This window comes from Perna viridis, chromosome 2, assembly GCF_037379345.1.
Source record: "Perna viridis isolate PV_CMFRI_1.1 ecotype Kerala chromosome 2, ASM3737934v1, whole genome shotgun sequence".
NCBI lineage: Eukaryota > Metazoa > Mollusca > Bivalvia > Mytilida > Mytilidae > Perna > Perna viridis.
In genome coordinates, this window is record NC_142446.1 from 45,247,845 (window position 1) to 45,265,167 (window position 17,323).

General features: G+C 33.0%; 1 protein-coding gene across 1 annotated transcript; it reads right to left on the minus strand.

Moving 5' to 3' along the window:
- Positions 1-869: 869 nt before the first annotated feature.
- LOC148625337 (DNA replication licensing factor mcm7-like) lies at positions 870-14,670 on the minus strand. The gene is made up of 15 exons (XM_088568772.1): positions 14,537-14,670; positions 12,482-12,561; positions 11,622-11,786; positions 11,173-11,303; positions 10,670-10,850; positions 9,288-9,425; positions 8,192-8,296; positions 6,728-6,805; positions 6,085-6,298; positions 5,636-5,719; positions 4,215-4,426; positions 3,505-3,770; positions 2,992-3,160; positions 2,517-2,626; positions 870-1,828 (listed from the first exon to the last, which is right to left on the minus strand). Exons 1-15 carry the CDS (start codon positions 14,565-14,567, stop codon positions 1,621-1,623), a joined length of 2,172 nt encoding a protein of 723 aa, XP_088424898.1. The 5' UTR covers positions 14,568-14,670; the 3' UTR covers positions 870-1,620.
- Positions 14,671-17,323: the final 2,653 nt, after the last annotated feature.

The window sequence follows — 17,323 nt, forward strand, 5'->3', positions numbered from 1 at the left end:
AGGAATATTACTAATGTTCAAAAGTTTAAGAAACACTCCTTATAATTTTTTAAATGAGGTAGTTCAAAATTGACACAAAAACAAAATGTTATTTTATTTTGTATTTTTTGAGTCACTGAGTTTGGACTGATCAACATTAATTATAGTACCAAGCCAAGTTATACAAAATAAGCTGGTTTGCTCATAGGGAACCAACCAATCAGAAAGCTTGTTACAAATCATCAAATTCAATGGGTCTTGTGTTCCAATAACATGCATAATTTGTACATTTGAAATGGTGGTGGCAGATGGGATCTACGACATTTCTGATGTATCCAACCACTCTACATAATTTCAACAAAATATAATCAAACTTTCTGCAATGAATGCTGACATCGTAAAACTTGGAGCTACAAGACCAATAATTATCTTTTCTACAATTTTTGTCCAAAAATAAATTCCTGACATTATGCACACCCTTATATCGTAATTTAACACCCCATAGAATTTCATAACAATCCTGCAAGATGTTGAGGAGAAGTTTTAGACAATGCATCAGACCAAGTTTTGTAAAAAAATGCCGAAGTTCAACAGCATATTCTCTACAATTTTTGTCCCAAAATAAATTTCTGACAGAATGCTCATCTATATATGGTTATATTAAAATACATCGCACAAAGTTTCATAACAATGCTGTAAGCTGCTTATAAAATAGTTTGGACACAGACAGACAGGGTAAAATCTATATACCATCCCCCCCCTAAAAAAAAAAACGAAGTTTGGGGGTATAAATGTATGCTGAAACCTGTAAGATTGGATAGACCATTTTAGAAATCTTCCAAAAACCTAGTTTATTTAACATTTTTATAAATACATAAAAAACATGTGCATCCTGTTTTAGTTTTTATTCGTGATTTCTTCAAAATTTGGTTGTGAATAAACAATGTGCATTAAAGCACAGTAATAAAAATAGAATGTACATATCAGAATTTATATCAAAACATTAATAAAGATAGCATGATTAAGCTTCTCATTGACAAACCCAGAAAATAAGACAACTATGAATATTAAAAAGTACAGCACAAATTAGTAGACACATGTAAATAAATATTGAACACTATCCTCACATATGAACACATTGGTATTACAGAAAGTTGTTGAATCCTATACATAAAATTATTTCCACTACATACATGTAACTAATGAATTATTTGGTCAATAATTTTACCAGGCTACCAATTTAAGTAGTAATGAGCAAATCCCAAAGAGAAAAAAGAAGTAGAACTTTGAAAGTAGAATTTTGCCTCAAAATGAAGAAAGTGAGATCTGGGTAGGTAAAGTTCTATACAAACATTTTCACAAAAAATGAAATCGTTGATTAAAAATATTTCATTTATATTACTTTTAGCATATGAAAATAACCCTAAAATTATCTATACAAGTGTAATATCTAATGTAAATAGTGTTAATCCTAAAAGTACTAGGTTTAAAAACACCTGTCTTCTTTTTCTAAGGTCTAAGTTTGTTCTCTTTAAATTGTCCCATCATAATACTTCACAAGTATACTCGGCACAAGTGATGTATCCACATTCCTCAGTAATGCTACATGATTATCAGTGAACTGTACCATTCCTCATAATTCTACACAAAGGTGATTTTAGATCTAGCCTGATTGACCTGCCATACATTCAATTCTTCATATTCCTCAATACAAGCATCAACTTGATCAGGTTTAAATCCTTTAGAAGTACACTGCTCCATAACATCAGTGATTTTAACAGTCCTAGCACCTTTCACTGGCAACATTTCTCTAATCAAGCCAAATATTTGGTCAACCACATTCTGTGTTCTGTAAAATATAATGGCAAGGAAATTAAGTAAAATTTGTATGTGACACGTTCTGTGTTCTGGAAAATAAAATGTCAAAGAAATTAATTTTAACTTCTATCAGGAAGGACGCTTGTATGATCATTTTATTTGGAAAAAGAGAAAAGAGCAACAGTGTCAATATCACAAATAGATCTATACTGACAAATAATACACAAAGATTTACATATTAATTTCATTTTCATCTCAGTAAATAAATTCTGACAACAGTCGAACTGAATAGGAGAGTACAAGATGTCTAACTTGGTATAAGGAAAGTTGGATTGTTCATTGTGGAAGAGGCAATACTAATTGTATACTAATTTTGAAGTTTTTCAAGGTTCTATCAATTCCAAACAAAATGCAAAATTTTCCTTGAAAACTTAAATGCTCTAAATAAATTTCCACAACAAACATAATTGTGTTGAACCATTAAAATTGAATACATGTACTGTAACAAAATTTGAATATAAACATTTTTTTTATCCCTTCCATTGATCCTTGGACATCTAAAAAAAAATAAGGCTGATCAAGGTAAGGTTACATGGGAGAGTTTCAAGGCAACATGCATAAATTTTCATAGGTATTTATAGTGTGTTAAAGAGTACGTGCCAACCACACACTGTATTTCTTGAATTACTTCTTGAACAACCTTTAGGAATTTTTTTTACCTGCTATGCATACTGTGTGATGTATTGAGAGAATCTTTAGACATTTCCATTAATCTCATGGCTTCATTGACATCCTCTTTCTCTACTACATCTGCTAATCTCAAACGTGCCTGAAAAATTAGAAATAACAAGCTTCTTTCTAAATGTGTCTAAAAAAAAAAAGATTGAAATTTCTTTTCAGCAAACAAAACATTAGTATGTAGTGGTTTTAGTGTTAGTTTACATGTCTAAAAAATAGATGGGTAATTTTTGTCAGCAAATCAAACATTAATGTATAGTTATTTAAGTGTTAAGTCTACATTTTCCAGGAAAAATAGTACCTCCATGTTTATGTTTAAAATATGATACATTCTATATCTTTAAAAAAAAAAAAAAAAAATCATAATTCATTCTAGCAAACATGTCTATTAATCACAATCCATGAAAATTAGCAACTGTGAAAATAAATATGTTTTCAGCAAATTAAGAGCCATACCAAAGCTGTAGACAATCTGAGAACAGCCAACAAAGTTCTTGCTGAAGTAAATGTTGTATCCTTGTTATTCCTTGCCTCCTTTCTCATCTCTACATAAGCTCCAGTGATGTAATCAGCTAGGGCTTCTGGGACAACAGGCTGCTTCTTCTTACATAAAGCTATGTATCTCCTAGAATTATAAAGTTTTCAAAAATCCATTATACTTTATGTAGTCTACATGAATCCATTAAAGGAAGACATTAAGTAAGGGATATGACCATGTTCAGACTTCAGGTATTTACACAGGGAAAAATGTTTAACACTTAACTGCTGTATCACTAGGGATGTTCCTGACCATACTATGCATATATATATGGAATCTCATGATGATGAAACAAACAAGTTTAATTTTTTTGAAGATTAATACACAGTATTGCACAGAGAACTATAAATCCAGAACAAAATACATAGAAACCTATACAATACAAATTTGATTAAAATGATATTATGTTTTTGGAATAGCTTTTTCTATACCTCATCAGCTTCATATCTAGTGGTGTGAACTGAGTTGGTGGCTGTATATTATGCTGGTGTACGTAGGTGATGTGTTGAGCCAATCGTAGATCATTTTCTCTGTCTGCTTTGTCCTGTATCAACCACAGAACATCAAACCTAGACAGGAGGGCAGCAGGGAGCTGAATGTTTTGTTCTACTGACTTTTTAGGATTGTAGCGACCATAAGCAGGATTAGCTGCAGCTAGGATGGACACTCTGGCATTCAGACTGGTCATGATTCCTGCCTACAATCAAATGTAAAATCACATTACAGTAGTGAAATATTATCTCTACAAAATTTTGATATATTTTTGTCATGCTCAAGGCTTAATCATACAGTTCCAATCAAAAAATTCCTTAAAACTTATATACTACACTTTTACTTTCCAATATAATATATTTGCAAGAAGCAAAATGGAGGACACAATTTAATTACATATTTATTGAGTCTTTTCTAAATACTACACTAAAGCTAGTACATGTAGTATTTTTTGTGTTTTTTCACTCTAACTTTTACATACAGTTTACACACATGCATAGTATTTGTTAAAACAAAATGACATATAAAATAATGAGTAAACTGACTAAACATAGACATAAGGTATTGATCAGTTAAGAATTTTATTCATTGTTTTTGAGATTCGACAGTTCTCTCCTAATGCAAATTTATAAAGCAACCCATCTCATACCTTTGCAATAGAAATAGTTTGTTGTTCCATAACTTCATGAATGGCTGTTCTATCTCCCTCCATCATCTTATCAAACTCATCTATACAACATACACCTTGATCTGCCAAAACAAGAGCACCTCCTTCAAGAGTCATCTCCCCTGTGATGGGGTCTTTCGTCACCGATGCAGTTAAACCAACACCTGAAGAACCTCTTCCAGTGGTATACTGACCTGAAATATGGTAGGTAAGAGTAAAACTTCAGAAATTTTTGTTCTTTGTTGTGCAAAAAATTTTTGTTTGTTGGGGTTTAACATCCGAGCAGCAATATTTCAGCTATATTCAGACGATGAACATGAAATGATGACGAAATGAAAAAGGGATGGGACACAAGGACAATGGGGTCGACAAATTTAGATTGCCACTGGAAATAGGGAGAGGTGGGTAGGGTCGGGCAATTTAGCCTTCTGTGGCGGAGCCCTATGGTTCCTACTCCGGGAGAATACCACAGTAGGGTTCTTTAACGTGCGAGGAACATGGCATCTTTCCCAACATGGTGCACCACTATGGTTTGCGGTCAGGTTTTCCGTATTATAGCCTGACAACCCCAGCATGAAACAGCCCAGGAGTACCCCATTCCACCACCTGGGGCACACATCCCAGTTGCTCTGTAGGCAGAGCGCCCTAGCCCCTGGCTAGGGTTCTGAGCACTATTTAGTTGTCTTTTATGACAAGCTTAGCGCTGCTGCAGGCCTATTCTTTTAACACCCGGACCTGCACGGGGAGTTGTGTAAAAGATAAACAGATGCACACTTAAAAAAATATCCCCATTCAGCATTGACTAATGTGACATACTTAAGTAGGATTATTTCCCTTTGCAGCAATTCATTTCTTCATGCATATTTATGTAGAAACCAAACATTCTTATGAAGTTTCACTTTTTGGGAGCTCTGCTTACTAAACTTGTGAAAATGTTAATCCCGTAAGTTGAACTGCACCTTCTTGTACAGATGTAAAAATTGTCATTTTCCATCTTGCACATTAAATTATGATGCCAAACCTTCCTAAAAAGATTCATCAAAATTGGTCATGCAGTTTAGGAAGATTGTGTGCAAAAAATAACAGAGCAAAAATTTGTTTCTGGATGGTATAAAAGACCAAAAATTAACTAAAATTTCAGAAATTCTAGATCTATTCTTAATTTGTTTACTAATTGTTTTACCTTTATGATTACAAATTAAATTTTCTAATTTACATTATAACATTAGCAGAATATGCTAACTGTTCAAAAAGAAAAACAAGAAGTTTAAAATTTAACCATTTTCAGACCTGAGCAAGTATAACTTACAATTTGCAATGTTTTTGAAAATTTATTTGCAATATTCTGAAATGATGTTAGAGCAAAATTTTACAGAAAAAGATTGATACTGTGATAAACTTACTTCGTGGAGCCAATCTATCGATGAAAGACAACAACTGAGACTTGGCCACACCAGGATCTCCCATTAAACAGATGTTAATGTTTCCTGCAATGATTAAATAATGAATTTTGTAATGTCAACATTTTACATGAAGTTAAAACTGTTTTAGGTCCCTTGTATTCAAGAGATAGTATGTTGAACTGGTTTTTTTAACTAAACTTTTCTAACTAAATAAGTTGAATATTCATTGATAATTTAAGGAATTTTTTCCATAAAAAACATTTTTCAAATGAAAAAAAAAAAAAAAAAAAAATGCACAAAGAACTTTGTATTCTTTTACATGTAATAAATTCTTATTATGATTAAGAAATATTAAAAACCACTAAAAATGTCATAAAACTGAAAGTTTATAATGGCCATGGTACATAATTGAACTCCATACTCTGATATCTGGAGTGTTGGTTAAATACCTCTAATTTTCATGCCCCGGGGAGACTTATCAACTCCTCCAACTAGTAATAGTAACAATGCCTTCTTCACATCTTCATGACCATAGATTTCTGGTGCTATACTGCTGGCTAATTTGTCATAGAAATCATCCTGCGCAACTTGTCTGATCTCGTCTTCTGATAATTCTTCTGCAGAAAGTTCATCATCTTCAGTTTTGTTCATTTTTACCAATCTCTGTGAAGTAAAACAGGTTTATTTCAAATACTGATTTAATACCAAAGCTAGATTAAGTAGAATGTTTGCTTGCCGAAACATGCAAAATACATAAGCCATAACACTTGAAACATTTTCTTCTTAATGGGCAGTCTATATAAAAATTATTGCCCAGTGAGGCTGAGCCCAATTTAAACATATACTGGGCTTAACAAAACCTCAAATTCATTAAAACTAACTGTGCTTTAAAATACATTGAAATTTATAAGCATTTAAAAGCAAACACATCATTTTTCATTAAGTATCTAAATTTTAAACTTAAGTCAAGATTTACTTCATTTGAAAAAGACATAGTCAAATAAGTGTGCGATATCTTTATTGGACATGCAATCAGTTTTGTCATTAACTACAATCTATCAGCATGGTTTCATTTACATAACATAAACTTACATGAGCTTCTAGGTACGTCTCTGCTAAAAGACCAGCCTGTATCTGTGTATACCCTGCCTTCATTAGGGGCAAAAATATCTAGATACATGGTCAAGGAATACTATTAACAAATGAACAGTGTACCAAGTCTATCCCCTAAACTTGTCTGAGAGATTCATTTTTGTAAGATGGTGTGTAAGTTTTATCGAAATTGATAGAGAATTGAAAGCATGAGGCAACAAAAACCCACATTAACAAGATATGAATTGTGCCTTACATTTATTTAAATCATAAAGAGTCATGAACCCATTTCTATATTTCTCCATCTGGATTCCATAAACATATTCCACTTTGATAACCATGGTAGTTTATCATATGTGTACATGTACTCACATTTCTATTTAATATTTTAGTTGTTTTTAATTTTGGTAGAGAGAAGTTCATTATAGGATTGATCAGCTATTTTCGGTCATTTATGCATGTATGAATGGATCTCGGAGCACCCAAAATCAATGAACGGCCAAAGGCCGTTCATGCAATGTTTGGGAGTAGAGAGATCCATTCACACATGCATGAACGACCGAAATTAGCTGTTCAATCTTTATAATTCTATCCGACAGTCAAAGTTAACCACTGAGAGCCTTAGTCGGTTATCTTGATACACAGTGCTTATGCTTACTCTTCAATACACACACATTCTTTTGCACACGTCTTGGAGTGTGGACAAATATCTACACATAATCGGCTGCACAACAACAGTGAAGGCGGCATGAATGAAGTGATAGTTGGCATTGAAAAATACAAGATGTAAACAATTCAACAGGAATATAATTATTAAGAAAATACAACAAGGAAGAAGGAAAATTTCAAGGTGTTTTCAAGGGTTCAGTCAGACTCAGTTATAAGTTTCTTTCACCGAGCTGAAAATTACTCTCTGAAAACGAACTTCATAGTTAAATCAATAAGCACGAAATAAACTATTCTTACGACTATATTATGCCATTCAGTTCGCTGCCATACTCTTTCCAACTACGCAGCCGCCATATTGGTTTCAAGTCGACTGGCATTCATGCATGTATGAACTTCCTGGCAACGACGTTCTCGACCAATCAAATACGGCTATAAGCATGAAGAATTTCATGATTAGAATTATACCCTTATGTTTGATCTTAATAGTTTTGTTTTGTTTAAGGGTATTGGTAGGTTGATCAAAACCATAGAAATATGCATACAAAATTGAAGACATAAAATATCAGCTGTTTTGGAAAGAAATAAACAAAATTTGCTTTCTTCCAAACAACTGGTTATTGTGTTTTACAGTCCACATAGGCAAGTTCTACTGTGTACAATTATCTATTACAGTAGAAATATATTGCATTATCATGAACAACATCCAAAATATTTGACTCGTATAAACACTCTTCAATGTTTTTTTACCCTAACTACCACTGCATTCCCCATACAAGATATTTGTTATAAGGATACTCCAGTGATGCTGACATGGTCACCGGGCTGAGCATTTCTTGTTGTTTCTCCACGACAATAAACTGTCATAGACCTAGGGATGTTTCCAACTGGTACTTGGTCACTCTGAATAGTAAATTTGTTGCAAGCTTTTATCATACATAATAAAAATAAAAAAGATGTATGCATACCAGAGTTTTCAATCTATAATTTCAAAACACTTGACATTCATAAAAAGGATGATGTTTACTGAGACAGTACTCTTTTTGTACCAATTTTTGTGGATTTCATGTGTAAGGCAAACCACAAAATTTGATTCCCAACAAAAGGGATTATTCACTTTATACTGTATGACAGGATCATCAAAACCATAAATTCAAGAATCCATGAACTTCAGTTTTTCCCCAAAACCATGAAAATTAATACCCATGAATAAAAGAGCTTTCAGTGTGTTATTTATTAAGTGTAGTTCTAAAATTTCAAATTTAGTATTTATTCTATTAAGTAGTAGTCTTTGTAAGAATCATGCAAATTCTGTAATATGTGACACACCCCAAAAAGGCTCCACATTTTTATTTTTGACATCAAGTTGCTTTACAGGTCCATATGATGAAATGTATAATTATTCATCCTAATCTATCTGCTCTTAGGAGATAATCCACATTTAAGTTTCTATTGTATTTTAGTGTTATTTAGAGAGTTACCTCCCTTACATTTGAATTCTACAATAGTCTATATAATTTTTATCTCCTAAGAGCATGGGTTATAGGAGAAGCCACTTGTTAATTTCTGTTGACTATAACATTTTAAATAAAATATAAAAAAAAATATGTAGGCTTTCCAACCATGAATCACATTTTACATGATTCTTACCTGGAGTGCTACTTAAGTACAGTTCCACTATTGTTACAACTTTGGTTAGGTTTCAGTTAATAAACATTTCCAGGATTATTTTGTTTTCACACTTTTTGAGTGCATTTTAAAGATTATAATTTACATTTCATAGAAAGATAAGTATTAGTAATAACCTTATTCAAAGAAAATTTATTATGAAAACTTTGATTTTTACAAACTGCAACACATTGCAAATAGTTAGTTATATACACTGGATACATACATGTTCCTGTATTTTGACCTCTTGGAACTTGACAAATTTAGAGCCTCTGGTCTGTAGATACAGCCTTCCACCTGATCTATTGGTTGTACATTCCTGACTTGGGCACATTATTAGTGGCATGAATGATGGAGAATTAATCTAAAAATCAAAACTGAATGAACATACATGTATATTCTAATTCAAGTTTCTATCATGTATACTACTACATAAACTGACTTTACAACATGAGTCGTAAATCTACACGTTTTGTCGGTTCTTTTCAGGATCCATTAAAGAACATAAGTGAGCGCGCTCACATACCCCATGCATCCCCATGTTGGATACTCAAGTAAATTTGTAAAAGAAATACATGTAGAAGGACCCCGATAAAAAGAGGATTAAGAATGTTTTTTAGGCTTTAGTCCTTGATCTTCTAACTAAATTCTATTACTCAGAATGGTAGTTTCAAACTCCAGACTGTGATTTCTTTTAGTTTTAGTTAATCCAAAGTAAATATCGTAGCGGAACAAAACATACACTTGACCTGCAACTTATCATGGTGAACTTATATACCAAAAATCATGTCATAATCTGCAAGTGTATAGGAAAAAAAAGTAAAAAAAACGGTTATTTCTGTGAATTTAGCTAAGTTCACGGCCTGTAATTTCAGTAAAAATCACCAGACCGGAATGAAACATACAGTTGACCTGTTACTTATCATGGTGAATTTATATACCAAAAATCATGTCAATATCCACAAGCGTTTAGAAAAAAAGTCTGGAAAACGTTTTTTTCTGTGAATTTTGCTAAGTTCAAGGCCCGTAATTTATGTAAAAATCATTAAAGTGGAATGAAAGTTAAACTTGACCTGTAACTTATCGTGGTGAACTTTTATACCAAATATCATGTCAATATCTGCAAGCATTTAAAAAAGTCCAGAAAACTAAAGATGGACTGGCGGATGGACGGGTCAAAAACATTATACCCTTTGCAACTTGTGAAATTGGTTTAGAGATTATCAGACTGAATCTAGTATTTTGAACTTTTCTATTATTTATGCAACAAGAAAAACCCCAATATTTTTACAGGACCAAAGACATTTTTACCGGACATGTACGTTGTTCCTGCAGTATTTCATTTTCACTGTGATTACATGCACTCAAATTTACTCATTTTGCATTTTCAGACAACAGTAATACAGATACAAATTAACTGATCTAATATTTTCAGTCATTCAATTAAGCTCAAAAGTAAACAAGAAACTTATTTTAACAACTTTACAGATAAAAGTCTGGTCATAACATTTCTAATATGTGTACACAACATATTGTCTCAAACAAAATCATGTCACAAAAGGGTTTCAAGTAGACAAGAATCACTATATCCCATGTCCTACTACTTACAGGTTGGTAGGTCTCGTTACCACAGGTATCACAGGTGTATGTAGCAACCATCAACATGGGTTTGACCTCTGTAGCTCGAGTAACAATACCTTTCACACAGACTAACTTCCCAATACAATCAGCTTTAACTTCTCTGATGGCAACATGCTTCTCCTGAGATGGCAACTTAAAGTAAACTTCACTGTAAAATGGAAAGAGTAAATGATGGAAAAATTAAAATTAAAACAGAACAAAGGTGTATTTGATGCCACACTGATTAAACAGAGTTTTTTTTTATCATAATCACCAAATAAAAAAAGTTCTATTTTTTTTAAGTTTATACAAAGATGACAGTATGCCCAGGCATAAGCTAATGCCAGTGAGACAGAATTTAATTGAAAGAACTTAAATCTTTTTGAAAAAAATATACCTAGAGTACATGTGTGTGTTGGGGGTCTGGTTCAAATTTTACTTGACCTTCAATGTTAATTCAATTTAAACAAGTTTAATAATAATTCTATTACTATCTTCTCATGAGTTCAGCAGGGTATTTATTCCTTGGATCTCTGGTTACTTCCTGTCCATCAGGGTGGTTCCTTTGTTCCATCAAAAGTCTGTGTTCAATGTAAACATCCAAGGCATCTTTGTTTGTGACCTAAAAATACCATCAATTTGCTAACAAAAGAAACATAGTCACATTTTTTTTAAACATTAGATGCTTTTCTTTCCTTCCAATTTCAAGCTTTTCATTTTTAGAGAAAAAGTTAAAACATAGAAATAAATAAACATTTTCATTACTGATTATACCAGTTGGTTTATTACTTCAATATAGTTTAATTGATAGAAACATGTACAAAAACAAAGCATCTGAACTGAGAATGTGGTTTGTCCCATGATAGTTCAATACACTTAATATCTTAATAGCCCTTGCTAGCCTTTTTTAAAAATAAACAACATAACATTCTTATGTTACCTCTCTTTCTTTGTAATCAGGTAGAATTTCTTGAACAGCATCGGCAAATAAATTGATGTAACGCCTTGTGTTTTCGGTCATGGCTTGTGCCAAATCTGGATCATACTCTTGTACATCTTCTATATCAATGGTTAGAGCAACTTGTTCTCTGTGAGCAATTTTGACCTTTGAGAAAAAATATATAATTGTTTACACCTTTGAAGCTTGTAGTACTAAACGCAATATATTTTTCACTAGTGTAAAAACGCATGTGTTTCAGAATTTCATATTTTGCTGTAATGCATTAAAAAAGAAAGACTTTGATAACTTGACTGACTGAAACAATGTTTTACAAAAAATTCTGCAAATTATATCATCAACAGTAATCTTCCTGGTTTATCCAACTACTAGATTATTGCTATATAGCAGAAACATATCTGACTGATAACTTCTAATACAGCAATACCAGGAAATGGAAATCATTACACTGGATGTGATTCCGAAATTAAATCAATCAATTCCTGTTTTATATGGGAGGTGTCACCAGAAACGTTTATAGGCCTCCTCAACATCATTATTCATGTGTAACACTTGCATTTACTGATTATATCACAAACAATATTTTAGCTGCGTATGAAATGCACATCTCTTTTTGTTTCGAAGTTCAATGAGGAATTACATAACTTTTTTTTTTTTCTACATAACCTTGAAATGTCACTATTCAAGGTCCAGGACATTCAACTGTATTCACTTGAAGAAGTTTTGGACCTTATACTCTTGAAAATAATTATAGACCCCAGTGTGGAACAATTTACAGGGGGAAAAGGTTACAGAGCTGTGCTGTGTCAGGACTCATTCACAGACAGAACAATGGGCATTACCAATTGTTGTCCATATACAAAGTCTTTGCCACCATCCTTCCCGTCTTTGTAGAATTCTCTCAAGAATGTTTTGATCTTGTCTACAATAGAGACAATTTATGATAAACAAATACAGTTCTTTGTAGACCTAAAATTACAATGCTAATACACTTAAATAAATTTTACATAAAAGTGAATTCTAACTGCAAAATCAAGACATGTTGCAGTAGCAAACTACAATCAGGTCTCCCTCTATTTAAAAAGAGCAGTCCAGTCAATTGGCTGAATACCATTTATATGCTTGATTAGCTCCTAGACTGTTTGGAATATTTGGCATATATCCTCCGACTTAATGAAAATTAGACAGCTCTCACTCAGCTCAGTATCTCTTGCAGATCATGACATTAGTCTGTTTTTAAGCATCATTCTCTTTGACTATAATTAGTTATAAGTACATTTTTACTTGTATCAAAGCATTGTGTTGAACAGTTATAATACATGTGGCCTAAAAAAAAGAAATATGCATTTCCGGTTACACCCTTTTCAAAATTAGGGTATGTAGGTTTTTGTTTTGTTTTTTTTTTTGGGGGGGGGTAGTCAATACAGATAAGCCCTAGTGGTCATAAGTTAATCAAGGCTAATCAAGGAACTATGATCAGTAGGTTTTTAGCCTCCAAGTGCTGACATTTCGCTATTTTGATTCCAAATACTGAACTCGCACTGGCGTTCGCCATAGCATTCTTACTGTGATAATGGATCTCCACACCAAAGAGAGCGATTTAAATACAACAAAAAGCAAATCGGCAACGGAAAATGCCAAAATTCCGGATTTTTTTTTTTGGCCAATGCCATAAAAAAGTTAGGGTAGGGGGGCACAAACTAGGGTCAGTCGGGTTACCAGAAACATATTTTTTATTCCTGTACATTCATACTGTTGTATCGTACTTAGTACAAACAACTAGCCTTAAACAAAATAAAAAGTTAAGATTTGAAAAATAGATCGAAACTGGGCTTTGGGTACACTACACTCAGCAACATTTATAGAACATGTAGACTTGTAGAAGCCCTAAGTCAGGACTGGGAACATTGTCAGTAATAATTATAGAAGTTACAATACATTGTCTGAACGAGGACAAGACAGCGTTCTCAGCCGATCGTTTTCAACCACTAAAATGCTTTGTTATACTCTGAGAAATTTGTTATTTAAAGTACATTTCAAATACAACCTTCATATATCTCTATTTTAATTATAAGTTTTGTTAAACAGTTTCGAACTTTCATTGATACCAACCAATGTTTACTACCATATGAAAATCATCCCTTGACGAACTTTGCACATACATAGTTGTCTATTTTTAGAAATTTAAATGAACACATTGCGTACAATGTCTCTGATGTGTGCATGGTTGTCACATGGACAGCAATTAATTATAATTATTCAATACAGGGCAGTCATGAAGTATGTATCAATGATAAATGTCTTTTTATACTCTTTTCACTTTATATTTGTCAATCTTTAATACCACATGCTAATCGTCTCAACCACTGTGTTATTGTGCCAACAGCTTGGATTAAAGCTGGACAAATCAATTAGTATCGATTTCGGTGATTGGATTAAGAATTTTCTCATGTCCTGCGTACTCACTTGTGATTTTCTGAGGTCCCAAATGAAATTTGGAGGTCAGTGACCTGGGAGCTCAGGTACTAACACCCATATTGTAGGCCACGATCAATGAGATTAACTTCACTGAGTTGTGTGATTTTTCCACCCAGATCGGTGGTTCTCCATACACAATTAACAACTGGATATACGATGTCCAACCTGGGTGTGTGTAACTATCACATTTCATTGTGAAAAAATCCAACTAGGGTAATTCTTTGTGAATAGACGACACGTGCGATTTCGTGTTTTATGTTATATTGCCAATGTGCATCGTTATCGAGAACTCATGACTATCTCTTCTCGAGAACAGATGAATGCACGATATATGAAAGTATACATAAATGGGCAATATCAACAACAAATGAAAATTGTCACATTTGAGTTAATTAGATATTGGACAGAAGTAAACAAACCAAGTTCTGCTTGGTAGTCCTTGGGAGGCATTTTTCTTCTGTTTACAATGCGACTACTTGTACACAATGCTCAAAATGAAACGGCGGGAAATTACAGGAAGTGAATAATATCGTTAGGTTCCGGTAACATTCGGTGATTCCGATCGTACTTTCGTTTTGTGGAACAAGAGTGAAGTGTTCATTTAAACGACATATTGTAATGTATATAGCTTATGTAAGTTTTATACAGAATGAAACATGAAAATAAAAAAAAACAATCACAGGTACACATTATTTAAAAAGGAAAAAAGTAAACTGTTTTAAAAATACCCGCATGCGAAGAAACACAACTTACAAAAATCTATCAAAATGAATATTGGCTACTATAAAGATCAGAGATTATCTAAAATATATTATTCCTGTTAAAATACAGTAATAAATGATGTATTTGTATAAAAATGCAAATCAAGATGATTCACGTCGGGAGCCCTCATGCTGTAGATAGAAGTAATAAGGAAACACTCGAATGTCAATATTACAGCTAGTTGAAATAGGCCAGTTCCAATTTCAATACAAATTTAGGTAGGCTAGTGAGTAATTCATATAGCTATCTAGGTAGTAATCTGCCTTACATTATACCAATATGTCCTACTTAACTACCACAGAACACCTGTGTGATCTTTCGGACACTGTCTATTAAATTTGAATATCTATCAATTATGATGACCTTTGAATAGCTATCAATTATGATGACCTTGACCTTTAAATTTGCCATCCACCATCATATTAGACAGCTATTCAAACTTAAAAGATAGTGTCCAAAAAAATCACACAGTTGTTCTGTGGTAGTTAAATAAAACACATTGGTATAATGCAGGGCTGATTTTTACCTAGAGAGCTATTTACATTACTTGCTAGCCTTGCTAGATCTGTATTGAAATTGGAACTGGTCCATTTCAACTTGCTGTAACACAACTAAACCTTGGATTTAAGAAACACAGCAAAAAAGTTAAAAACCTATAAACGTGGCTAATATGTCTAACTCAAACTTGATTGAGTGAAAGCTCAAATAGTTAAAGTTCTGTGCACTGTTAAGCCACGGTGGGCTGAGTCCACTTAAATAAACCTCGCTTAATTCGAACATATAAAAAACAAATAGTTTGGACAATGATGACAAATGCAAGTGAAAAGTGGGACAAAAGGAATTTGTTATCTTATCTAGATTACTTGTTACGGCAACAATAAATCTGAAAATAGTGAAGATGTGTACAGGTATATGAAAGTTGACCACTCAAAATGTAAACTGCGTATATATTAGTTTTGTCCTTGCTTTCTTCGATCTGACATTGAATTCCTTCATCACATTTTCAAAACATGATATACTAGTTAACGATATGAATATATCAAGTATAAAAGTTATTCGGTGCATTATATTCCACTAACGAGAATTCATCGGCTAGTTTTGGACAGTAGCTATAAAATTTTAAGCTGTATAATTTAATTTTGCAACTTATAATCTGCATATCTATACTAAAAAAAACACGTTCCCGTCACACTGCAAACCAAGAACAAGGATCGTGGACAGATCGACCACAAATGTCGTATTGCAATATAATGACGTAAATTAAAGATCGTGAACATCACTATTGTTACTTTTTCAACAATTAAGCAAAATTGAAACTTTTTTTCTAATCAAATCAAGGTTGTCTGACAAAATTATTACCATTTGCAAATATATATTCTTTATTTCCTCCAATAATAATGAAGGGATAATCAAGGGAACCAAGGTTTTAGCGGAATTCAAAAGAATGTAACCCAGGGACAAAGACCAGACATGGAAAACAGACACACACAATAAAGAACATGATGTAACTAAAATCATACCTACAAAGTAACAAAAGCAAATGAGCAACTCGGACTTCACTAAATTGGGAGTATGGACCAGATGCACCGGTATAGGGTAAGCGTCCTCTGCTGTTCTAGAAACACCCGCCGAGTTGCTCATAAAAAGTCAAGTCAGGGGTAGACGAAAGAGGAAAGGAAAACTATGATACGTCGAATTAATCAGTTTTCATGGCGCAGATGGAAGAGTATTAAACAAAGTGATAGATGCAAGAAAAAGTCAGAGAGAGAGAGAGAGAGAGAGAGAGAGAGAGAGAGAGAGAGAGAGAGAGAGAGAGAGTGTGTGTGTGTGTGTGTGAAATAGCGAGTCTTTAAATAGCTAAACATTTAAGTAAAAATGCAAATTAATCATGATGTTGTCTTTTGCATTTTCTGAAGTAGAAAAAACTTCCAAATCCGTTGCAAATGGTAATCATTTTTGTAAGAGAAATTTTCGGAAAAGGGCAATGTTATTGGACATGATCACTGTGGTCACGATTCTTAACATTCTCCGTTAACGATAAAGTTTCAGTACTCGGTACCAATTAATGATCTGTTCACGATCATTTCTCTGGCTTGACGGTGTGACGGCGGGGAGTTTACAGCAGCTTGAAATAGAGTGATTCCAATTAAATAATTTAATTAGCTGTCTAGGTAGAATTTTGTCATGTGATATACCAATGTGTCTTATATTCTTAATCATCACTGAACACTTTTGTGATCTTTTGGACTCTGCCTTTTAAGTTTGAATACGGCTGTCAATCTTAGGGCATCATAGTGTAGATTTCTATTTAGAGAGCTGTTTGAGTTATACTCAGTCGCATACCTAGATTTGTATTGAAATTGGAATCACTCCATTTCAAGCTGCTGTAATACTATATCGTTAAAAATGGTTTAGATCCGCCTTTTAGATATTTTGTCACATAC